This window comes from Trachypithecus francoisi, unplaced genomic scaffold (assembly GCF_009764315.1).
Source record: "Trachypithecus francoisi isolate TF-2019V2 unplaced genomic scaffold, Tfra_2.0 Lachesis_group8, whole genome shotgun sequence".
NCBI lineage: Eukaryota > Metazoa > Chordata > Mammalia > Primates > Cercopithecidae > Trachypithecus > Trachypithecus francoisi.
Window position 1 is genome coordinate 13,626,790 of NW_022681473.1, and position 24,070 is coordinate 13,650,859.

Genomic DNA, 24,070 nt, shown 5'->3' on the forward strand with positions numbered 1-24,070 from the left:
ACTGGTTGGGTAATTTGGCAAAAGGTCTATGCCCACATATCCAGTATAATCCAGTGGGGGCTGTCCAGTCCTGGTGGTACTCCAGGTGGGTCCACACGGTTTGCAACTTTGGGAATTTACTAAATGGATTTTTCTTAGTGTGGTTTGAACTCTAGGTAGCTGTGTTTGTAGTATACAGTTTTTGCCCAAGGCAACTGAGTCTTCCCACAGGAAGGGTGAAGTCCTTCCCCACTCTTGCTATCCAGTATTATCTAATGATTGAGGCTTTTAAGACCCAGAAGTTATCAGGGTGATTTTCTTGAGCCAGGAATTTATCAGGAACTGGGTCTGTAGGTACTAATTCTCAGGCTTCCCATGGCCACTGATCTCCCATTACAGTTCCTCCACATACATAACATGAAGTGACACTGAGAGACTGGGCTACTTGCTCAGCTAATTGCAAAAACAAATTTCTTGTTTTTCCTGGAATTTCTGGTACTGGCACAATCAGTTCATCATAGGAGTTTGAAATACTGGCTCAGGAGAACGTTTACAAACTTCTTCTCAAACTACAATATTTACTCAAGGATCCAGTCCAGCCCCATCGATTTCTAGGGTTACATGCTCCCCTTTTTTTCCAGCGAGTATCAAGGGGGTTGGTTATTCCAAGTTTTAAGGGGTTACACTGACCACTGGTACAGGAAGGGCCACTTTTCCTTTTCTGAAGGTGGACAGGATTTTTTTTCTTTTTTTATCCAAGTAGCCTAAATGACACAAGACCTGTATCCACATTTATTTTCACACAGTCCTAATTCATGACAAATGTACTTATTTTTTGTCATATAGCCTCTTTTTTAATTAAGAGAACCACGTCGTATTTCTAACTTATTACTATTAATGACAGCCCAGGCATCAAATTTTAAGGTGACTTGTTTGGGCACCTCTTTTTCTTCTGTTTTGGCTAACACTTTACCCATATCGTTTATGAGCCCCCACGAGTCCTCAGTCCTTAATCTTATTTCAAAAACTGTGGTCATGGGAGGCTCAGATGGGTCATAACACACATCAGGTTGGTCATTTCCTGGGTTACGTACCTTGTATAGAATAACATTATACAAACAAGTTCTTTTTAGAGTTCCAGTACACTTATAATAACCATAAAATAATAGGACTGTAACAACTTTTTGTCCTACCTCAGTGACTTGATGTATACACTGGGAACAGTCCTCAGTCTGAGGAAGGTCGTCTGAGGAAGGTCAGTTGAAGTCCTTACTGTACAAGTCCAAATTTTAAGGAAAATGAGTCCCACGATGAGTTTTCTCATGCTTTGGCCATGCATGGACCAGTCAGCTTCCGGGTGTGACTGGAGCAGGGCTTGTCGTCTTCTTCAGAGTCACTTTGGAGGGGCTGGCGAATCTGCTCCCGTCCACATGCAGCTCACAGTCTACTGATGTTCAAGGATGGTCTTGGAGGTTGGGACCACTAGAATAAACGGAGTCCAATACCTCTACAGTTATGTTCAGCTGAACTCTCTGATACTGAGAGCAAGGTGGTGGGGTTTAGGGTGTTGCAAACTTCAATGGTTATGGGGATTTTCACATAGCAAGCTTTGTTACTTGGTTAATCTAGCATTTGCTAGCCAACGATGTCCTTTGGTATTAATCAAAGTTACCACAGCATGGGGGATCTTTATATTCAGGTTTTGCCTAAGGGTTAGTTTATCTGCTTCTTGTACTAACAGGGCCATTGCTGCCAGGGCCTTTAGACATGGAGGCCAGCATTTGGAAAACCCATCTAGTTGTTTTGAGAGATAGACCACTGGCCTTGGCCAGGGTCCCACCGTCTGGGTTAAAACTCTAACTGCCGTATAGAGTATAAAGGGTTTTGTCAGGTCAGGTAGCCCCAGGGCTGGGGCTGACATGACTTTTTCTTTTAACTCATGAAAAGCTTGTTGCTGTTGGTTGTAATAGATGTAGTTTATCTAATCTGCATTTTTATTAACTGTTATCTACTCAAATATTAATTTAAATCTTGCAGCTATTTGATTTCAAGCTTTAAATTGATCTGGTATTCCCTATGGGAATCCAATCACATCTAAATAGACGTGAGAGTCGAAAGATCCATAAGGGGCTTCTCTCGCTTTACGATGTCTTAATTTTCCTCCCTCTGGTTGATGAAATGCCAGGGTGAAAGGGATAGCCAATTGGACTAAAGTACAAGTGCCACTCCAGTTATTTGGCAGAGTGCCCAGTAAAGGTCGACCACAATACCACCACACATCCGCTGGGGGATGAACAAGGGCTGACTGATTGATAAGCTCTTGAAAATTCTTTTTTATTTTTTTATTTTTTTATTTTTTTATTTTTTTATTTTTTTTTTGAGACGGAGTCTCGCTCTGCCACCCAGGCTGGAGTGCAGTGGCCGGATCTCAGCTCACTGCAAGCTCCGCCTCCCGGGTTTACGCCATTCTCCTGCCTCAGCCTCCCGAGTAGCTGGGACTACAGGCGCCCGCCTCGTCGCCCGGCTAGTTTTTTGTATTTTTAAGTAGAGATGGGGTTTCACCGTGTTAGCCAGGATGGTCTCGATCTCCTGACCTCGTGATCCGCCCGTCTCGGCCTCCCAAAGTGCTGGGATTACAGGCTTGAGCCACCGCGCCCGGCCGCTCTTGAAAATTCTTAAGCTCACTGCATCCCTTCAGGTCTCCGAGGAATGCTAAGTTTCCTCCCTGTCATGAGAGATACAAAGTGAACTTAGTGTTGGGAGATCAACCTCGGGGGCTGACCCACAGGGTGCCAGACTTTGGGATATAGCAGAGAGAGCTTGGCACAACTTATTACTCCAGGCTGTAGAATCCTGGAAAAGAGCTTCCATGCAGCCCACTCCTGGTCGACTGGAGGACCACCTTAGTGGAAAGGGGACAATCTGGGCCTTTGGCCTGCCATGTGCACAAGCATAACAATTGCTTTTGTTTAACATGTGGAGGGAATATTTGATCCATTTCAACCAGGCATTTGCATCTTGGTATCCTGTCTTAATTGCCAAAATTTGTTAAGTCTTTAACTTCTATGATCCTCTAGTAAAATGAATGTATGATTTTAGGAAATTACAAAAACCAGTTGGGGCAGTCCACCCTTGCTCTTTAGTCATTCACAGACGTTGGACCAACTACAGCACAAAAGCTCTACATGGGGGGCAAGACTCCTGCTTGACACTGGAGTCTTTATTGAAATTTCTCTGGATTACATGGTCCTAATTTACTAATGTCCAGTCTGAGGAGAGTCAGGAGGGACAGAGGTACTTTTCTAAAATAGAGAGCTGTCTTTGACTTGGCAAGTCCCCACAGGGTATAACAAGGCAAGCATTAAATGCAATAATTTGAGGTGAAATTGACTTGGTTATGTTAATAACTAGATGGTCAGCAACAGAGAGAGGAAAGAAGAAAGAGTAACAGAATAGACTAAAGAGTTAAATTTTTATTAGCTTTAGTTTGGTAGGGTTTTCCCCTGGGACTATGGCCCACGACTCTGGAGGGGATGGTGCTTTCTTGACTTGGGTGTGATGAGTCCCTCCTTTTTTTGCTGTACAAACAGCAGTCTCGGTGGTTAGCAGCACAAGGTAGGGTCCTTCCTAGGCTGGCTTGAGTTTACTTTATTTTTTCACCTTTTGATGAGAATGTGATCTTCAAGCTGGTGCTGGTTTACCGGAAATTCTAGGGGTGGTACGTGTGCTAAAAGACTTTTAGTTTTGAGGGAAAGGGAAGTGGAATATAAACCAAGTATGTAATTTTTAAGAAATTGACCTTTTGTTTTAAATGTGGGGACATCAGCAGTGGACTTTATAGTCCTTGGTGCCTTTCTACTGAGAAATTTCCTTTAGCACCTATTTTTTATTAGTTTTTAGACCAAAGAAGCCAAACACCATTCTATATTTGACAATGCTTCCTGTATGATTTTTAGACCAGGTAAACTAAATTTCACCTTTATATTAGTGTGCTATTAATGTTAAACTTAGTTTTAATAAAGCTTTGTAGACATATTTATTTAATTTTTAATGTCGGACCATAAAGTAAGATTTTTATAGACTCTTTTAAACCTTTTATAGTGTTTGTTGAAGAGCAGGTTAATGCTTTAAGAAAAATCTGTTGTGTTTTTATTTTAATATTCAGTTCACAGAAAAAAACTGGATTATACCCCTTTAACTTTAGCCAATATGTTTACATACAGAATTTCCTTTACAGTTAATGTTTTAAAACTTACTTAAACCTTCAAAACAATTTTTTTACCTTTTTTTTTTTTTTTTTTGAGACGGAGTCTCGCTCTGTTGCCCAGGCTGGAGGGCAGTGCAGTGGCCGGATCTCAGCTCACTGCAAGCTCCGCCTCCCGGGTTCACGCCATTCTCCTGCCTCAGCCTCCCGAGTAGCTGGGACTACAGGCGCCCACCACCTCGCCCGGCTAGTTTTTTTGTATTTTTTAGTAGAGACGGGGTTTCACCGTGTTAGTCAGGATGGTCTCGATCTCCTGACCTCGTGATCCGCCCATCTCGGCCTCCCAAAGTGCTGGGATTACAGGCTTGAGCCACCGCGCCCGGCCTTTTACCTTTTAATGTAAGTAAAAATCCACATTCTTATGCCTCCTTGTAATCCTTTTACCAGAGATATATTTTACTTTTCTTATGCACCTTGCACACAAACTGTTTTTTCAATAGTTTTACATTCAGGAGGCTAAGTTACTTTTAAATTATACAACATTTCTTGCATAAATTTTTTTTATTACTTTTTTTTTCTTTTTCATGACTTTTGCAGACAATTCTTCGACATACCTCAACTTTCTGACTTATTACAAACATTTCTTTCTTTAAACAACCAGTTAATTTATTTCAGGACAAGAATTTACCATATAACATTCTTTTTACATAAATTCTGCCCCCCCCTTTGTTCCTTTTTTTTTTTTTTCCGAAGATAACCATTCTTTTCCAAAGCGAATTTCCTTTATGTCTGTTATCTAGACTGTCTAAGGCCACAAGATTAGAAGTTACTATAATACATGTTACACTGTTAACTTTTAGCAAACTTTACTTTTGTTGAAAACCTTGTAAGTTTGGGATTTCAATTATCCTTTGCTATTAATAAGACATTGTTTAGTCCAAATTAACTTAGAATTGGTATAGATGGCTTTTTTTTTCCTTCAGTTACCTGGGAGGAACCATCCATCAACCTGTCCTGAAGGAAGTTCCTCCTAGGTCTGGTAGGACCTTTATATGGTAATTAAGATTTAGATCCCCTGTTAGGAAATCTGCTGGGTTAAGGGAATTTTCAGTGGTTAATGTTAAATCTTTTTTTTTCCTTAGGATACTTCTGAACTGATGAGGTGTGCTCACAATGAGGTTTCCTCTAAAAGTTATTTTTCTACTTTCTTCTGTTAGCAAAGCAGTTGCCATTACAGATAGAATGCATTTGGGCCATCCGCAGATTACTAGGTTAAGGATTTTTTATAGGAAGGCTACAGGTTGTCAACAGCCTCAGTGCTTTTGGGCTACGCCCTTGTTTACACTTACAACAAGGTGGTATTGGAGTGTTGTAGGGTCACGGAGAAGACCTTCAATTATCAATTATAGATTTTAAATTTACCCTGGCTTTTAAAGGAATAGGGTACACTGGTTTTTTTCTTAACTACTTGTATATCTCTTTCTTTCTCTCTTTGACTTTCCTTTTGCCTCTGTCTCTTTCTCGCTCTCTCTCTGCCTCTCTTTTTCTCTTTCTCTCTCTCTCCTTGACTCCCTCTGTGTCTCTCTGTCTCTTCTTCTCTCTCTCTCTGCTGGTCTTTCCTTGCCTCTGCCAGCCGCTGATGCTGCTGTTCTCTTAACCACTGTGGGTGGGCAGGGGTGGGGGGGACAGCGGGGTGTAAAACCAGCTGTAACCAAGTGTCTATGTACGGGAACCGGTCTTGGTGCCCTGACTTATAAGTTACCTTGTGCCATACCTTTGAAACAAGGGACCTGTCCAGGCTTCCTTCTGATGGTCAATCCACCTCTAATACTGGCCAGTCTATTTCACACAAAGTTCTAAGTTTTGCTGGTGTCCTAGTAACACTGTAATCTTCCTTAAATCTTTTCTTGAAATTTTTCAATATAATTCCTAGTGGGGTGGGCTTACTTTGTGCCTGACCCATGTCTCCTTGAGACAAAACACCACGCTCACACCACACACACACTACAAAACAAAGAATCGGTAAAAAGGGCACACACACACTTTTACAGTTTACACCAAACTGTATCAAACAGAATCAAAACCAAAATCAGAGTATCAAGAAGTCCAAGCTAGGTCAAAACCAAAACCAAAGTATCAAGCAATCCAAGACAAGTCAAAAACAAAAACCAAACTGCAAGTACAGGCACGTCATGGGTGATCAGACCACTCTTCCACTCAAATGGAGTGGGCAAGTTCCAAAGACCAGTCTTACCAAGTTTCAGAAGTCCAGACTTCAGGTGCCTGCTCCTTCCCGGCGTTCAGCCACTGCTTTGATCCTCCGCTAGGGCCTGCCACGCGCTGCTCTGGCGAGGCGTTCCACCGGGGCAATTGCCTACCTGGGCGCGCTCTCAGGATCCACGTCACTCAGGCTGGCTGGGGTCTCCTGCAGGGACGCTCCACAGGGGAGGCCTAAGCTGCCTAAGGGGCTGCCTCGACCATCCATTAATCACCTCGCTTCCCAGTCAGGGAACCAAGAAATGAAACAGGACAAGCCACAGACAAACCCCTCGGACACCGAGTTAAAGAAGGAAGGGCTTTATTCGGCTGAGAACTGCGACAAGACTCACATCTCTAAAACCCGAGCTCCCCGAGTGAGCAATTTCTGTCCCTTTTAAGGGCTTACAATTCTAAGGGGGTCCCCATGAGAGGGTCGTGATCAATTGAGCAAGCAGGGAGTATGTGACTGGGGGCTGCATGCACCGGTAATCAGAACAGAATAGAACAGGACAGGGATTTTCACAGTGCTTTTCCATACAATGTCTGGAATCTATAGATAACATAACCATTTAGGTCAGCGGTGGATCTTTAACCAGGCCCAAGGTACAGCGTTGGGCTGTCTGCCCGTGGATTTCATTTCTGCCTTTTAGTTTTTACTTCTTCTTTCTTTGGAGGCAGAAATTAGGCACAAGACAATACGAGGGGTGATCTCCTCCCCTAGACACAGAGCAAACATGGAACAGAAAGTAGGGTGGTGGTTAACAGGGGCTGGGAATAGGAAGGACAGGGGTAGTTGTTCAATGGGTATAGAGTTTCAGTTTTGCAAGATGAAAAAGTTCTAGAGGTCTGTTACACAACAATGTGAACAAAATTAATATTAGTGGTTTGTACACTAAAAAAGTGGTTAAAATAATGAATTATATGTATTTTGTACCACAATTTAAAATTTTAAAAATGGAAGTTGAGAAATTGATTTAAAGAAAACATTGTTTTGTTTCTTACACACCTGCCTTTACGCAGAACACACAAAAGCCCTTTTGCTCCTAGGTCAGTAGTTCTCAACATGAATGTGAGGGGATTTTGTTCTCCCTCCATCAGGAGACATCTGACAATATCTGATAATGTTTCTGGTTGTTATGTAGGGTAGGGTTGTGCTGGCCTAGGCCAGGGAGTCTGCTAAGCATACTACAGTGCGCAGGATAGCCACCTACTACAAAGAATTGCCTAGTCCAAAGTGGCATTAGTAGCTTATTTGAGAAACCTGTCCAAGATCATTAATCAGAATGTGTTATTGATATATCAGTCTTCTCCCCTCTAGTTAGGTTGGTAGAGTTCAGACTCTGGAAAAAACTGGGAATGTAAAAGGCTGAATGAGTGTAAGCTGAAAGACAGAGAGGAGTCTTGTTTGGAGCTTACTGAAGTCAAAATGGAAAAAAAGGAAGATTGGGGGAGGAAAGAGTCAGCAGACCACTTTTAGGTCAAATTCTGTAGGGTTCTGTGCTAAGCACCTTACGTGTGTTGTCTCACATAAACCTTAAAACTCAGAAATCGTTTTAAAATAAATAGTACAGAGAGTAAAACAGACTGGAGAGGGAGTCTTTGCTTGGGTAGGCAACTTTAACTGGTTTATTAGCACATTCCCCAGAAGGGAAAGGGGGTGTGATTGCTCCTGAAGAGACCCAAACTCCTTTTTAATCAAAGCTCAGGAGGAGAGCTGCATTCCAGTGTTTCACAGATGCTGTGAGGATGGCAAAGATGCAGGGCACCCACCGGAAACACAGCCGGCACTCTGTGAAAGGGAAGGGAACACCAGCAGCACAGGTGAGCGAGGTTGGAGGTGATTCTGCCCCTCTCCCCAGGCTTTCTGGGTGAGTCCATTCCCCGTCTCAGATTTATTGTTAGAACTTAAGAGAAGTCAATTACATTCATAACGTCTGTGTCATTCTGATGCTGAGAACGAATCCAGCCTTCTGAATGGTGTTTCTTAACTCCTTTCTTCAACAGAAGAGTTAATGTGTGGAATTAAGTGCAGAACCCATGGCCCTCTGAGGTGGCGGTGATGGTTCAGGTTGTGTTTCTGGGTTCATTCCGGCAGCTCCCCCAAGGAAAGGACGAAGGAAGCTTGCAGCTTGGGGCTTTGCCATCGCCCTGACTGGCTCTGGTTTCCTTGCCTGATACATTGAAGTCAGCTCCCAAAGAATGCCACCCAAGGGTTTGAAGGGGCACAGTGCCTCTGTCCTCACAAAACCAGGCCACATATGAGTTTGCTGAATTCATTTAGGTCCTGCTGAATCTTTCCCATTTGTTCCTTCTCCATTTCAATATTTCAATACTTCCCTAGAGGGGCCCAACCTTCCTGGAGAGCAAAGATCTGTTGTTAGAGGAAGAGAGCAGCCGGAGGAGGAAGAGGACTTCAGGGTAGGCAGCAGTTGGGCAATGAGTATTGAAAGGTTGCTTTCAGCCTGCCAAGACTTGGAGAATTAGAAAAGCAAAACAAAACAAGCAAATACACAAACTATATCCATAAAACAATTTTTATGTTCTATATTACTATTATTAGCTATATATTACTGAATGTTCCTTTAAAGCAGTATAGTCATTATTGCTATTATTATTGATATTATTATGGTTGGTTACATACAGTGGAATATTGTTATTTATATTATGATTACTAGCACTATTATTATTATTATTTACAGGTTATTGAAAGCCTCAAAGCAGCATACGCTCTTTATAATATTTTTGCTGATGTTTATGACAATTCTCCAGTGTTGGTATTGCTCCTCTATTGACAAGATTAGAAAACTGAAGCTCCAAGAACAGACTCGCCTAATAACAGGGAACTTGTACACCTCGAAGTGGCAGTTCACATAGAAGGCTCCGTGACTCCCGAACTCTCACAATTATGAGGTGGTCTTTTTCATGGTTTTTCTGAAGTTACTAGAAGTTTACAGAAAAGGAAGTGCAGGCACATTTCACAGATCTACAGTCTGTAAGTATCACATCCTGTATAGCTGTAAACGCTGGAATAAGGAAGGGCTGATGACTCTCAGAAGATGAAGGTAAGTAGAAACCGTTGATGGGACTGAGAACCCCGAGTTAAAACCTCTTGGTAGCTTCTGAGGACTCAGCTGAAACCAACGGCCACAGGTAAGTAATGCTGAAAGACTTTTCTCATCTCACCGTTCCCTTGCCGTGACCTCATGAGAGGAGTAATATGACTTGAAACTCCTTGACAGCCGTTAAGAGACACTAGAGCCTTTTGGAAACAGAGTGGGCAGATGGAAGGAGTATCTGTTTTTAACTCTGTTTCCGCTGTATTCTGATTGCATGAACTCAGTGAGTCGCTTACCTAAGGTTGTGTAATTAGTGGGAGCAGAGCTCTTGTCTCTTCAAATGTGTTTAGACCATTTGTAAACTGGGCAGCCTGTGGGTTGAGAATGGTGTAGTGAAAAGGGATCCAAACTGAGCTTAGCAACAAATACCACAGCCTCGTTGGTCTTAATGCTAAAAAGTGGGGAGGACTGAGGATGCAAGCCTATATGTTATGACTCCAAGACTTGTTCTCATACCACTGCATGCAGGAGAAGCAGCCTGAGTAAACTCAGACACAGGCTGGCATTGCCAGGTGGGAAAGTAGGAAGAGGTGGAATGATCTAGAGATTTAGGCAAAGGCTTCAGACTCCAGGAAAGCTGTGATCCAAGACTGGTTTTACAGTTTCCCAGCTGTGTGAACCAGGGTGAACAATAAGGGTAACTGCAAATATTTCTTCAGCATTAACTCTGGGCCACACACACGCGCAATATGTATATTATTTGCATTCATAACTTAAACTTTATTTTTCATTTTCTTATTTATTACATGTTTTTACTAACTAACATGCAGAGCTATTATAAGGATTAAAAGCACTGCAGGATAAAAACTAAGAACATGTCTAGTAAAATATGATAAACACATCTAAGACAAATGCTAATAGTATTATTAGACAAAAAATAAGTAAGCAGAGTTCAGTCTGAAAATTCATCAACTATATGGCAATACAGTTGTTGTCCATAGGACTAGGGGAAAGGGAGGTTGCCTTTGCATATTGCAAATTTTGTGTGACCCTTTGCCTCTGGATATTGGGGTCTCTCAAGATTCATGTTGCTGCCATCCCGTGATGTGTTTATTATCTATAATGGACTGTGTCAAGCACTGTGTAAAAATCCTCATGAAACCAAGGTTATGTGGTTTTCACTGTTCCATAGTATCAGTTTCTTTCTCTAATGGACAGGCCAAGCCTGGACTAATTGGCAAAGACTGAGTTACAGTTTTTGGAGCCAGAACCTGAGAGCTCTGTACTTTTTAAGAGCTGAATCTATTTTTTCTTCCATAGTTGGCAACACCATCATGACGTCACAACCTGTTCCCAATGAGACCGTGATAGTGCTCCCATCAAATGTCATCAGCTTCTCCCAAGCAGAGAAACCCGAACCCACCAACCAGGGGCAGGATAGCCTGAAGAAACGTCTGCAGGCAGAAGTCAAAGTTATTGGGGTAAATCTAATTCAGAACATGTTGGAGAGGGGTTGGGGGAAGTGCCTAGAGATGATGTCTGTCTTGGGACTGGACATCTGTCCTGAGTGTGGAGACCCTTAAGTTTTGCCAGAGGGATTTTAGGGTAGAAGCCACTTGGAGAAAACTGTCCCAGAACTTTTCCACAAGAGGTTGTCTTAGAAATATATTTTTCCTTATTCTGAATATGAGGAATTCATTTTCTATGTTGTCTTTGTATTTTTACAATACAGTGCTTCTCTATATATTTTTTTTACAAAAGTAATGGTGGTAAATAATTACATATTTTGTGTGTGTGTGTGTGTGTGTGTATGTATTTCACAATTGCATGCTTAGTAATCCACACTGACTCTTTGCAAAGAATTTTACCCTCACTGCAAATTAGAGGAAATATACACCTCCTTTCCCTCTTTTCTCCTTACTTTTTTGAGAATGGAAATGATATTCACCTTCTGTTTGCCTCTGCACTTATGTGATCTGAGGTGAGGCACTCCATTTAACTGGATTTCAGGGCCTGGTGGGACTGGTTTCCTTGCCTCATGTACAATCACGTGGGTTTCTGTGAGGCTCACGTGGGTTTCTGTGAGGCTCACGTGACATAAGGTCTAGAAAACTTCTTAGTAAATGATATGAGAGCTGTGAATCTCTGAGGTGGACGTCCAGGAGGGAAACTACCTCCTAAGACAGAGCTTCAGTTAGACATGAGAGCATGCAGTATTTGGTTTCTGTCTCTGTCAGTTTGCTAAGGGTGATGGCCTCTCAATGATGAGAACATATGGACACGTAGAAGGGGACAATGCGCACTGGGGCTTTTCGGGGGTGGATGAGGGAGAGGATCAGGAAAAATAACTAATGGTACTAGGCTTAATACCTGGGTGATGAAAGAATCTGTACAACAAACCCCCATGACGCAAGTTTACTTATGTCACAAACCTGCACTTTTACCCTTGAACTTAAAAGTAAAAAATGAAAGAGCTTCCAGAACTTCAGCTTTTGGTTTGTGAACTGCAGTTTCCAAGGAGGTGACCAGAGGGCCAAACTCCATGTCCAGTGGAGTCTGGGAGATGAGGGGAGGGACTTCTGCACCGTCAATCCTCCAGAGAAAGTGAGGGCTTCCAGATGCCCCCTGTTCTCAGAGAGGTAGAGAGTGAGTTACTAGTCATGGACTCAGAAGTCCTGAGAGATGGGAAAACAAATCCCAGCACTTGCTGTGAGCTGGAAGCAGGAGCCGTGAGCACACTAGGGCCTGAGAGGCAGAAATGCAGAAGCCTTCCTGAGCGCCTGCCAGACACCCGAGACTGTGGCTTCTGTGGCAGAGCCGCACACCCTCCAGAGTGTCTTTTCATGTTTCTCACTGCAGAGTTTCCACAGGGTTTGTATCCTCACTGGGATCTTGCAGAAGGTGATAATGCATTAGTGCCATGGGAGAGGCAAAAAGGCCCTCTCTTTACAAATGCTGGTTTTCATCCTCAATCTCCCTTTCTCTCCCCACAGACTATCCAGATCTTGTGTGGCATGATGGTGTTGAGCTTGGGAATCATTTTGGCATCTGCTTCCTTCTCTCCAAATTTTACCCAAGTGACTTCTACACTGTTGAACTCTGCTTACCCATTCATAGGACCCTTTTTTGTGAGTAGAGTTTCTGAGGAGGGCAGGATGGGGCGAAGAGGGGAGGAAGATGCCAATAGCTTAGACTTTCCACCTGCCACCTTGCTATGTTTGATCTGCTGGGAGCAAGGAGTCAATGGTGAAGCTTGTTCTCCTGTGTGTGTAGTTCAGGGAGGACTGAGTAGGGTAGGATGACAGGGGTTGCCTGATTTTAGATCAATTTATTATCAGACTCAAATAAGCATTTCTTTTTAAGATTATCTTATTTTTCACATTATCATCTTGAGCTATGATGAAGCTAGTGACTTCTCTCCAGGTTTAGGCCAAAAAAAAAAATCCATGAATTACGATAAAGTTGGGAAGGAACATTTCATACAAAAAAAAAAATGAGCATCAATGGAAGACATCATACACTCACAGAGAAACCACACTGTGATCCCCCCGTGCTTGTGGGGATCATGGAGGAAGGAAACTTACATCTCTGAACATTTTGAAAATACTTTTACTGCATTGACTGATTCCCGGGTAAGGCTGAAATAGCTGCAAGTCTGGAGTTTCAAAAGAACTTAGTCCTTTTCTCAGAGAACTGCTGTCTCTTAGATGGAGGCTTTCTCATAGTTAAGTTTCCCTTTCATAGATGTTTTTTCCTTCAACTTCCTGTAATTCGGTAGCTATTTGTTTTTCTTACATTTGTGTATTTGATGCACCAAGAAGTCCACCTTTTTGTGTATCTTGTCCATTTTTCTTCTCTTATTAACTAAAGTTACACTTGGATTTGGATTTCATTGGTTTTTCCCAAATGGCTTTTTTTTGTTCCAAGATCCATGCCAGGCTACTGTATTACACTACATTACATTTTGTCATCATGTCTCCTCAGGCTCCTCTAGGCTGTCTCAGATTTTCCTTTTCCTTGAGGACTTTGATAGATTTGGGTAGTGCTGGCTGAGATTTTTATAGAATGTTCCTAATTTTGGGTTTGTCTGATTTTTTTTTTTTTTTTTTTTGATGTTTAGAGTGTGGTGATGAATTTTTGGGTGATGATGACGAGGTAAAGCACCATTTTCATCAAGTCATATCAAGGGTCATGTTACCAACATAATGTCACTGACACAATTAACGGTGATCATGTGGTTGGGGTAGTATTTTCCAGGTTTCTCCTCTGTGAAATTACTATTTTTTTTTTTTAACCATTGCATTCATGTCCTTCCCTAGAAAACATCTTACACCAAAACTGTCTCGTTTTATTAAAAAAAAATTCTTTCCTGGCTTTTAAGGTATTTTTTTGTTTAGTGGGATACTTTTTATTAGGATATATTTCTGTTATCTTTTTTTTCTGATGCTATCTGAATGTTCTATGGACAAAGGGACAAATATATGTCTTTAAATGGAACTTACCTCATTGATCACTGGTTTCTCAAGGCTTTTCCCATGACAGTTTTCTATAAACATTTTGATAGTGACATTGCAGTTACTCTGTACATGGAAAGTGACCTGACCATTTTCTCTTTTATCTTAGTTTATCATTTCTGGCTCTCTATCAATTGCCACAGAGAAAAGGTTAACCAAGCTTTTGGTGAGTATGAGAACTGTAACCCACAACCCAATGGATCAAAATAAAACTTAGACAGAACTCGTTAAGGTCAGTCTTTCTACTTTGAAAAGTTGAAAACTCAGTTCCAGAGCAGTCAGTTGTTAGAGTTAGGAGCTGGGCCTGGATCCTCTGTATCCTTGTTCAGAGCACATTTATCCAATTATTGTACCCTACATCAAAGTCTGCATTCAGAGAATTATAATATTCCCTCTACCCATGCTGAAGCATCTATCACAGAGAAATTGTGCCTGTTTATGATGTCCTTTCGGTGACAATTGGCCTTCAAATTCAGGTTTTCAGTGGCAAGGAAGCTGACAGTGTTATAAAGGGTCTATTGGTTGGAGTCCACTCTTTAAGCCTAGGTGTTACAACCCTTGAAAAAAAAATGAGTCCAAGTTTTGTTCATATGAGGTATCCAAAGTAGACACAAAGGCTACTATAGTATACTACATTACATTTAGGCATGATGTCTCCTCAGGCTCTTTTAAACTGTCTCAGATTTTCCTTTTCCCTGAGGACTTCAGTCATTTTGGGTAGTGCTGGCTGAGTGTAGTCTTTCATCTACCTCACCAGAAGAATAATACTTTTATTTTGTTTGAGTATAAATTCTTGCACCCTAAAAAGTTGTCCTTACTCATTTGTATTGGCTAAGAAAAGAAAATAAAAAGCTTTACCAGTCTTTAACCCTTATTCCAGCAAAAACTAGAGTTGGAAGTGGCAAGGAGATAAAGGCTGGATTATAGGGAGAATCTTCTCGTCTCTAAAGTTTCATTAAGTCTTCACTCAATCCATTATCCCTTAAGGGGCTGATGTGAGAGAACGTCATATGATGCAATTGCACCAAAACTCAATTTAGAAGCTCTGGCTACAAAAATCTCCCAAAGTCAGCAAGGAAGTGAGAAAGAGTACCCAGAAAAATGCCAATTTTTTTTCTCATCAGTATTTAGAGATTATTATTTGGAACCCTCAGTTAGACTCGGAACTACTAACTAGATCTGCGCTGTTTAATTTAACTTTCTATGATGATGGAAATGCAATGTAACTTTCTATGATGATGGAAATACACTACAGCTGCAGTGTACAACATGGCAGTCACATGTGGCTGTTGATGATGTGAAATACAGGTGGTGCAACCAAATAAAAATTTCTCTTAATTTTACTTTAAATAGAGATAGTCCATGTGGCTATTGGCAACCACACTGAGTAGCCTGGCACAAACTTTTAGTGCTTTCAAACTTTCAGGAGGAAATAGATGGGCCTTTTACTCCAGAGAACAATCCCACAGTGAACATGCAGGAAGCTCAAGGATGCAGGATGTAGTCTCGGGGTGGGCTCACACTCACCAAAAACATTGAGGCTTTAGTGAGTTCTGCTCTTGTCACACATAGTACCAGCCCTTTTTGAGACTGAAGAAGAGTGCCATCTAAAGACAAATTAGCTTATTCTAAGAAATATGTACTCTAGGCATCAAGACTACTACTGGCTACCAGGAGGCCCTTTAGTCATTATGTTGGGAAATTGGGGTCCCAGAGCATTAACTGGTGAGTTTCTAAAAGAAGAAATACCCATGTAGGATTAAATAACTCTCTACTGTACAGCTGTGGGGTGTGCCCTGGAGCCTGCCTACCTGTAACTATAGCTTTCAGAATGCTCTTAGCTCAATTCTCTTTTCTGTGTGAGTGGGAGTCAAGGAAGTCGATTCTGAGGTCAGTTTATTCCCTTCACTTCATAAATGTAGAAATGAGAACCAGAGTGGGAACTGATTACCCAAGGGTATAAGCCAAGGCAAGTCTAGTACTGTGACCTCAATATTCTGACCTCCAGTTCAGACCTTTTTCTTATGCCTCCCACTGCCTCCCACACGTTACACCATCCTTGGGCTGCACCTAGCCCTCTGCCCACAGTCACCCCATGCTGCGCTCAGTGTGGCCAACTGTATGCCTGCCCAGGTTCCAGGGCCTGCCTGAGACTAAGAACCACCCCCTCACTCATCTCTGAGAGGTGTGCTTTTGAGAGAGGCAATGGACATGCAAGAGTGAACTATTAGGTTGGTGCAAACATAATTGTGGCTTTACAGCAAAAATCGCAATTCCTTTTGCACCATGCTAATACATGATCTACCTTTTCCGTGTAGCTGATGCTTCCACCAGGGGTTTTTGAGTTGAGTGACAGAGAAACTGCATCTGGTACATCGCCACCTTTGCTTTGGGTCAAGCTCTCTCGGTAATGTTGCAGGGAAAGCCTCATGAAAGCCCTGCTGTCTGTCCTGGGGAAAGAATTTAGGAGAGTAACATTCTCTACCACACCACCGAGATCCTGCTTAAGGGGAACCAGTTCATATGTTCATTCGTTCAGCCAAGATGTACCTCGGAGATTGAGAGATTTTTGCTGTACACTGGAGAGGCATACAGCAATAAATGATTAATCCCAGACCTCCTGGGGGGACAGATAAGGGAATAACTTACAATTTAATGGCAAAGACATATAAGAGATTCATGGGTCATTAGCAATGATCCTTACTCAGCATTTTTCTTTCAGGTGCATAGCAGCCTGTTTGGAAGCATTCTGAGTGCTCTGTCTGCCCTGGTGGGTTTCATTATCCTGTCTGTCAAACTGGCTGCCTTAAATCCTGCTTTACTGCAGTGTGAGTTGGACAAAAATAATACACCAACCAGAAGTTATGTTTCTTACTATTATCACGATTCACTTTATACCACGGACTGCTATACAGCCAAAGCCAGTCTGGCTGTAAGTATTTTAGATGGGATGTTCTAATTTTATGAGGTATTCAAAAGCCTGGATTTCTTGTTATTCCTTCTTTTGAAAATCTCTCTATTGGTTCTGGTTTGGGCATCTGGAGAAAGGTCAGGATTATGTAAATCAAAGGGGACTACATGGATGAGACTAAGGCGATTACATAGTAATAGGGTGGAACTGAAAATGTTAAATAAGGTTGATGATGAAAAAATAAAACTTATTGTTTGTAGAGGTTCTTAATTATCAAACTAATCCAATTTTGGAAGCATAAATTATGAGTTTATCAGACTGAGAATTTTGGTACATGGAGTGGTGAATTAAGAATGGAAACAGAGCAGAAAGACCCAGGAGATCAGAATATGCCAACAAGGAAACCTAGTATGTGTGTGTGCTAAGGAGTGAATTTGGTTTGAGAAGACATCAGATTCAGTACTAAGAAAAAGAGAATAGGAAATATGGGGACAGAAAATAAGGGCTTCTTCTCATGATGATCACAATAATGACTACTACTGATCAGGTGAGAATGCAATATTATTGTTGCTTTTTGTTATAGCTGAAAGAAGTATGATATATTAAATCAGGAGATAAGAAATATAGGGAGATGGAGAGTGTAATTGAGAATGATTGCGGGAGAATTCTATCTCTTTGCAAGAAGAAAAACAACGAAGTTTGGCTAACAGAAATAATATGTCTGCAATTGAAAGATTAAGGGGCATGTGCACGGTCAGCAACACACTGAGAAAAAAACAGACAGCATAAGAGTAAAGAGATGGCTGGGTGCAGTGGCTCATGCCTGTAATACCAGCACTTTAGCAGGCCATTCATGCGTGGATCACGAGGTCAGGTGTTCAAGACAAGCCTGGCCAAGATGGTAAAACTCTGCCTCTACTGAAAATACAAAAATTAGCCGGGCGTGGTGGCGGGCACCTGTAATCCCAGCTACTTGGGAGGCTGAGGCAGAGAATTGCTTGAGCCTGGGAGGCGGAGGTTACAGTGAACTGAGATCACGCCACTGCACTCCAGCCTGGGTGACAGAGTGAGAATCCATGTCAAAAAAAAAAAAAGAGTAAAGAGATTGCAGTATATTTGTTGTCCTGCAATCATAAAAATGAGATAAGCCAGGAACTCAGCTGGAAGATAGACAGATAGAAAGGTCTGGAGAAAGTCATGTTTGTACAGCACTCACTATAAAGAAGGCCTTGCTCCCAAGGTAACGGTACAATGAGAAAAAGGACAAGTAAATCAGGCTGACAGTAAATGGTACAGATTAACACTGGGCGCAGCCAATTCCACCTTGGGAAAATTCTGAAGAGAAATTTCAGAGAAATTTGGTAGTGAAAAAATATAAATTCATGATGCATTGGAAATAAGAGAGATTCTGTTGAACTTGCTTGCTGGAACAATTTCTAGGTAATGGAAAAAAGTTATATTTATATCTTCTCTTTAACGGTGTGTAAATATCACAAACCAAAAGTTCATGTGATCAAATTATCTCCCTTTGTTATCAGATGGTCAGTTCTGCACAAAGAATGTCTCAAGACAGAAATGGTAGAACCCCTCCTTGTGAGCTGGTGGTAGTGATTAGCAATTCTGGCAGTTTACTACCTTCATGGATTTTTTCTAAGCCTTCCAGCCACACACAAAAAAGCAAAAACATAAAAAACAACAAAGAAACCACAAGAAAGATCAAGAAGAAATCCAAAGGGGTTCAGATGCATAGACGGGGATGTCAATACTGAATTCTACAAAGGACTTGCACAGTCAAAGCCTCCTTGATCCTTACAAATCTCTGAGAAAGAAATGTTAGTAGGCATGTTTGATACATGAGGAAACAGAGAAAGAGAGAGACTTGTCCAGGCTTACACAGCTACTCAGCAGTAAAGGTGAGACTGGAACGGAGCTGCTGATTCTCAGTCCTGGGAGTTATTACACCACTCTGCTTTCTTGCCGAGTAAACAATGTCATCAGAACTATCGATGTCTCAGAGAAGTAAGAAATAAGTGTATGAAGTAGACTACTTGATTTAGTTACTATTCATCTCCCTTTCTCCTCTCAAGGAAATGAATGAGTTAAGGGGTTGAATTAAGACAATTGTGAGGTGTAGGAGGAGCAGTTTTATTTTCCTGATGGTGTCCTTTCTTTGTTCTCTAATGGTTGAGGAAGTCTTCATCTCTATGGTCACCTCTCAACTAGGCATGAAAGCTTCAGCTGACCTAAGCACCACCAATCTTGTATTTCTTGACTTTCAGGGAACTCTGTCTCTGATGCTGATTTGCACTCTGCTGGAATTCTGCCTAGCTGTGCTCACTGCTGTGCTGTGGTGGAAACAGGCTTACTCTGACTTCCCTGGGGTGAGTGCGCTGGCCAGCCTCGCTTAATCTTGCCTAGTGTATCTTATCTCTGCACTGTGTTGAGCTATGTCACCAAGAACGGTAGAAGGAACAACCAGCCAGTCATGAGATACACATGGGAGGGCATTTTCATGGTGATGGAAGACAGAGAAGAAAAGCAGATGGCAATTGAGTAGCTGACAAGCTGAGAGTTCACTGGATATGAAAATAGTTAATCATGAGAAATCAACTGGTTCAATCTTCCCATTTTGTCAATGAAGGGAATGAGACTCTGGGAAGTTAAATGATTTGCCTGGCATTATGCTATGAGTTTGTGCCTGTGCTGAGGACACTAGAACCAGGCTTGCCTCCCTTCTAAGCAGAAACAGTTTCTGCCACAACCACTGATCTCTCTAATAGTATTGACTTGGTAAAGGGCCTTTACACATGTGACTGGATCCAGTGAATGTCTTATGCTCTGCTTTTGCTCCTGGTGATTTTAAATTCTTTTTCCTTTTTAAAAGACATATTAAAAATGTATTGTTGAATCAAATTCCAAGGGATACCACCCCATGGACTCATAGCTTTATTTAACTGAATTAAAAAGTCTTGATTTATCCAAAATTGTATTATAGAGTGTAGAATGAATACTAGAGTGATAAGTTGCAATTATTTGAAGAACCTGGTAATATGCTCTACTTATCTTGGATTAGCTAAGAATTCTATGTATACAGTTGGAAAAATGGTATATATACATTTATCTTGAACCTGATTGAAGTCTGAAGATCTAACATACTTTGTTTCTTCTAGAGTGTGCTTTTCCTGCCTCACAGTTACATCGATAATTCTGGCATGTCCTCAGAGATGACTCATGGCCCTGGATATGAAGAACTATTGACTTCTTAGGAAAAAAAGGGAGAAATATTAATCAGAAAGTTGATTCTTATGATAATATGGAAAAGTTAACCGTTATAAAAAAGCAAAGCTTGAGTTTCCCAAATGCAAGCTTTTAAAGTAATGAACATTAAAACAAAACATTATTTCACTGTCATTTAAGATATGTGTTCATTGGGGATCTCTTGATTTGCCTGACATTGACTTCAGCAAAAGCAAAGAGCTGTAAATTACCATTTACTAGACTAGCCAAATAGTCTGAATTTCCAGAAAACTAGGCAGAATGATCATTCCCAGAAACATTTCCCAGAAAATGTTTGCCAGAAAACTAGGCAGAATGATCCTTCGATGGATCTCAGTGAAGCAAAGGGCACAACCTTTTATTGTACCCCTTAATTGTCAACAGTCAACAGGAGTTAACTGACTTGTTGCAGTGCTCAGACTCTTTTATACTGATGCCAGTGTTTTATCCCATGGATTTTACTCATTAGTGTGTAAAGGCAAGCCCCATACGATGAAGTCTCGGGGTCCATGAAAGTAGCTGGCTTCAAAATAAAATCTTTGAGTGCATATTTTGTTTTGACACTTATTTTGTTGTTTTTTCCTTTAAACACAGAATAAGTCAACAATGACAGGCATAAACCCAAATTTGAACTCCATTTTCTCCCCACCAAATATTCAAGCAAAACTAATGAGCAAAGAAAAGCTAACCAGGAATACTTATTTGTTATGAGGCAACGACCAGTTGATACTTATTTTCTTATTGTAAGAAAGACCAATTGTTTGTGTATAAATGTTAAGTCTCAGCATGTGCGCGCGTGCACACACACACGTAGAAAAGTATTTCAATTTTACATGAGCTCCATTTCGTTGAAAGAACTGGTCATGTTTCTCTTGCTTTTACCCACGGTAGCAGGGGTCATACCCACTGTATCAGATATCCTGATACTCAGACAGCTTTTCTGCTGTTTTTTTCCCAGTCTGAAACTGGACTGTCAGATTCTTTGATTTTAGCTTTATCTTCAAACTCTCGTTCATTATGTCTTCTCCCTGTCCATTGCACCCCCCACTGACACACACCATTTCTGTTATTTATTTACCTATTGTGCACATTCAACTTTTATTGACACTTACTGGATACGAGACACTATGTCAAATAAGAGAAACAGAGATGACAATGAAATTAGGGATGTTTACCAGGCACTAATTATTATTTGAACACTGAATAAAGCAAACTTCTTCAGCCTAAAAGAATGTAGGGGATAAACAGTTGTGTGTGTGTGTGTGTGTGTGTGTGTGTATGTGAGAGAGAGAGAGAGTCCTTCCTTTGAAAATCCACCTCCCCCATATCAATCACATGGTGCCACCTTCTGCCACAGGAGAGAACTATAACCCAGAGTCCACAATTGGTGTATTCATCTACTGTACTCACACTCCAGCTTTGTTCCTCACCCCCTGCCACCATGTCTTCACCACCACCACAGGACTCTGGATACCAGAAGTCTTACTGATTACGCAGTCAAACTTCTGGTCTTCAAAGTTGCCCCCGGGTCTCTCTTCAGCTTTGACTTGTTTATCAGAAAAGGCATCCAGTCCTTTAGGCAACACTCAAAACCACCTTTTATCCTAGGCTCAACCTCACTGCTATGTCAATCACTGATATATTTTCTTTCAAGTAGCAATGCCCCTTTAGCCCAAGTCAAGTGAGAATGATGCCTACCTTGAGACAGAAGATGTATTGAGATAACCTTTGTAAAGCAGTTACCATTATAGTGGACACATGAAAGATGCTCAGTGAACTTGAGTTTTATTGTGTGTTTACTTCCCTTTGCTTTTCACTTCCATAGTCCAACTTTCCTTCCCTTTCACTCCCATTCTCTATGTCTAAAATTAACTTCAACCCCAATACATCACTGGGATTTGGAACCTAATTATACTCATCTAATCTTTCATTTCTTCAAGAAAGTCTGGGACAGGCACAATGGTGCATGCCTGTAACCCCAGCACTTTGGGAGATTGAGGCAGGCAGATTGCTTGAGTCTAGGAGTTTGAGACGAGCCTGGGGACCATGACCAAATCCTAAATCTACAAAAAGAAAAAAAATCAGCCAAGTGTGGTGACACATGCCTGTAGTCCCAGCTACTCAAGAGGCTGAGGCAGGAAAATCACCTGAAACTGAGAGGTTGAGGCTCATTGAGCCATGATCTTGCCACTGCACTCTAGCCTGGTGGACAGAGTGAGACCTTGAAAAAAAAAAAAAAAAAGAAAGAAAGAAAGGAAAAAAACAGAGAAAGAAAGTTGTAGAATGCTCTAAATAAGGTAACTCAGACTGTGTAGGACACATGTTTTCTTTTCCCTTTGCAGGAGAAAGATTTTAGAATTATTGGCCTTTCCCAATTTCTGTACAATTGACTCTACTGACACCTTGTGGTGATAATGAGGAACAACTTTCCTCCCAAGAGAAGTAGAAAAAGGCAAACCAAGGTATCTAGAATTCACTGGAGGTAGCTAATTTGACCATAGGAAATCACACTTGCCACTTTTGTCCTTTACAGTGTCTCCACATGTCATCAGTGAGGAGAAACTATGCATTTTTCAAAAATTCTTTATTGTTATACGGAAAGTGGCTGTGCTTAAGTCAGGAGTAGGCCAAGGTAGACATCCATTATGGTATGACACAGCGGGTTTGGAGCGCAGGTGCACAACCCCATGCATTATGTAGCTGTTTAATATAACCTGTTTGTGTGAGCTCATACCTGGCTTTGAGCCACTACATCAGTGACTAATGTAACTGCACTGCTGACCCTGTAGGACAGGAGAGAGAATAAAGCCATGTCCCAACTGCCTACAATCCAAGTGTTCTTTTAGCTACCCACCACCTGTCCACCACCTCCCCTCAGAACCCAGCTCAGGTTGGAACCTGTCAATTGGCGTATTCAGTAGGATCCCAAGATCAATGAGCCCTCAGCCTCAATGATCCCAGGTCAGCCATATGGCCCCAGCATCGGTTGTGGTACCTGGTGGCAGTCATGCTGCTAGGATGGGCCTTGGAGGAAACATTGATGGTGGTGGACAGGTCCCCTGTGAGCATGGAGAAGGCACTGAAGTACCTGGAAGCACAGAGCAATCAGAGGACAATGCCTTTGCTGGCAGAGTTCAATGGGTGTTTTTGACTATACTATGGTAAGTGCACACTCAGTCCCTGCAGGGTGCAGCAAAGGTAGGGGACCTCCAGGCACAAACAGAACACCTGGAGGCCCAGATACACAGCTTGGAATGAGAAGTAGAGGCTGCCATTACTGTGGGCTTGGGCCTACCATCCTGGTCAGAGACCCCTGCTCAGTCTGATACTGAGGAAGAAGAATGTCAGTTGCAGGTTTGCCCAGTGGTCCATCAGAAAATAGAGCAGGAACACCATTGGGGTCCCAGGGTTGGGCTTGGGGACCCCCTACCATGACAAAGCAGATGTCACATGGTACCTATACCCCAATTACGTTGTGGGAATTAGATAAACAGTGTCAGCAGCACTCAGGGGAACCTCTACCTGCCTGGATGCCTCATCTTTGGGATGAGGGAGCCAACAGCATCATCTGCTCTGCCTCTGAAATGGAAAAATTGGCCTCCATTACGACTCATCCCTCCCTCCATCAGTGATTGCACGTGATCAGGCAGTGACAAGGCAAGGTGACCACACCCTAATTGAATGGCTGATGGTGGCCATTTGAAAGGTATGGGAAGATGCCAAAGAAATACCAGAAACTGTGAGTAAATGGCAGTCATAGCTAGATTTAGTGTAAGTAATTCAGGAGATGGGTTCAGGGTTCAGAATCTGGGTTCAAGACTCCATGGTGAACTCCAGCTACTCGGGATGCTGAGGCAGGAGAATGGCTTGA

At 41.8% G+C, this 24,070-nt stretch overlaps 2 protein-coding genes across 14 annotated transcripts in view; one reads left to right on the top strand and one right to left on the bottom strand.

Moving 5' to 3' along the window:
- The window catches only part of LOC117080578 (membrane-spanning 4-domains subfamily A member 4A), a 64,369-nt gene extending 57,680 nt beyond the window's left edge, over positions 1–6,689 (bottom strand). The window contains exon 1 of the mRNA XM_033205728.1: positions 6,438–6,689. The gene's annotated coding sequence lies outside the window, so the exon portion shown is untranslated. The remainder of the gene's footprint in view (positions 1–6,437) is intronic.
- A 1,234-nt stretch (positions 6,690–7,923) lies between these two features.
- Positions 7,924–20,339, top strand: LOC117080286 (membrane-spanning 4-domains subfamily A member 6A). Of its 13 annotated transcripts, XR_004435773.1 has the most exons (9): positions 8,763–8,860; positions 9,142–9,434; positions 10,819–10,979; positions 12,492–12,626; positions 14,122–14,178; positions 16,735–16,944; positions 18,462–18,942; positions 19,113–19,115; positions 19,203–19,295. XR_004435773.1 is itself a non-coding variant. In XM_033205209.1 (8 exons), the coding sequence occupies exons 2-7, from the start codon at positions 9,365–9,367 to the stop codon at positions 19,292–19,294; spliced, it is 621 nt and encodes a 206-aa protein (XP_033061100.1). In that variant the 5' UTR covers positions 8,764–8,860; positions 9,142–9,364; the 3' UTR covers positions 19,295–19,304; positions 20,094–20,339. The 13 variants fall into 13 exon arrangements, 12 of the variants coding, with proteins under 12 accessions (XP_033061094.1, XP_033061098.1, XP_033061093.1 ...); XM_033205209.1 differs by lacking the exons at positions 18,462–18,942; positions 19,113–19,115 and adding an exon at positions 20,094–20,339 and having other exon boundaries at positions 8,764–8,860; positions 16,735–16,840; positions 19,203–19,304; XM_033205204.1 differs by lacking the exons at positions 18,462–18,942; positions 19,113–19,115 and adding an exon at positions 20,094–20,339 and having other exon boundaries at positions 8,765–8,860; positions 19,203–19,304.
- Positions 20,340–24,070: the final 3,731 nt, after the last annotated feature.

What these genes read in the sequence shown, in the direction of transcription:
- LOC117080286 (XM_033205203.1), top strand. Translation starts at nt 9,365, where the DNA reads ATGGTTTTTCTGAAGTTACTAGAAGTTTACAGAAAAGGAAGTGCAGGC. An exon ending in ATTTCACAGATCTACAGTCT is followed by an intron (nt 9,435 to 10,818) that starts GTAAGTATCACA and finishes TTTCTTCCATAG; the next exon opens with TTGGCAACACCATCATGACG. An exon ending in CAGCCAAAGCCAGTCTGGCT is followed by an intron (nt 16,945 to 18,461) that starts GTAAGTATTTTA and finishes CTTTGTTATCAG; the next exon opens with ATGGTCAGTTCTGCACAAAG.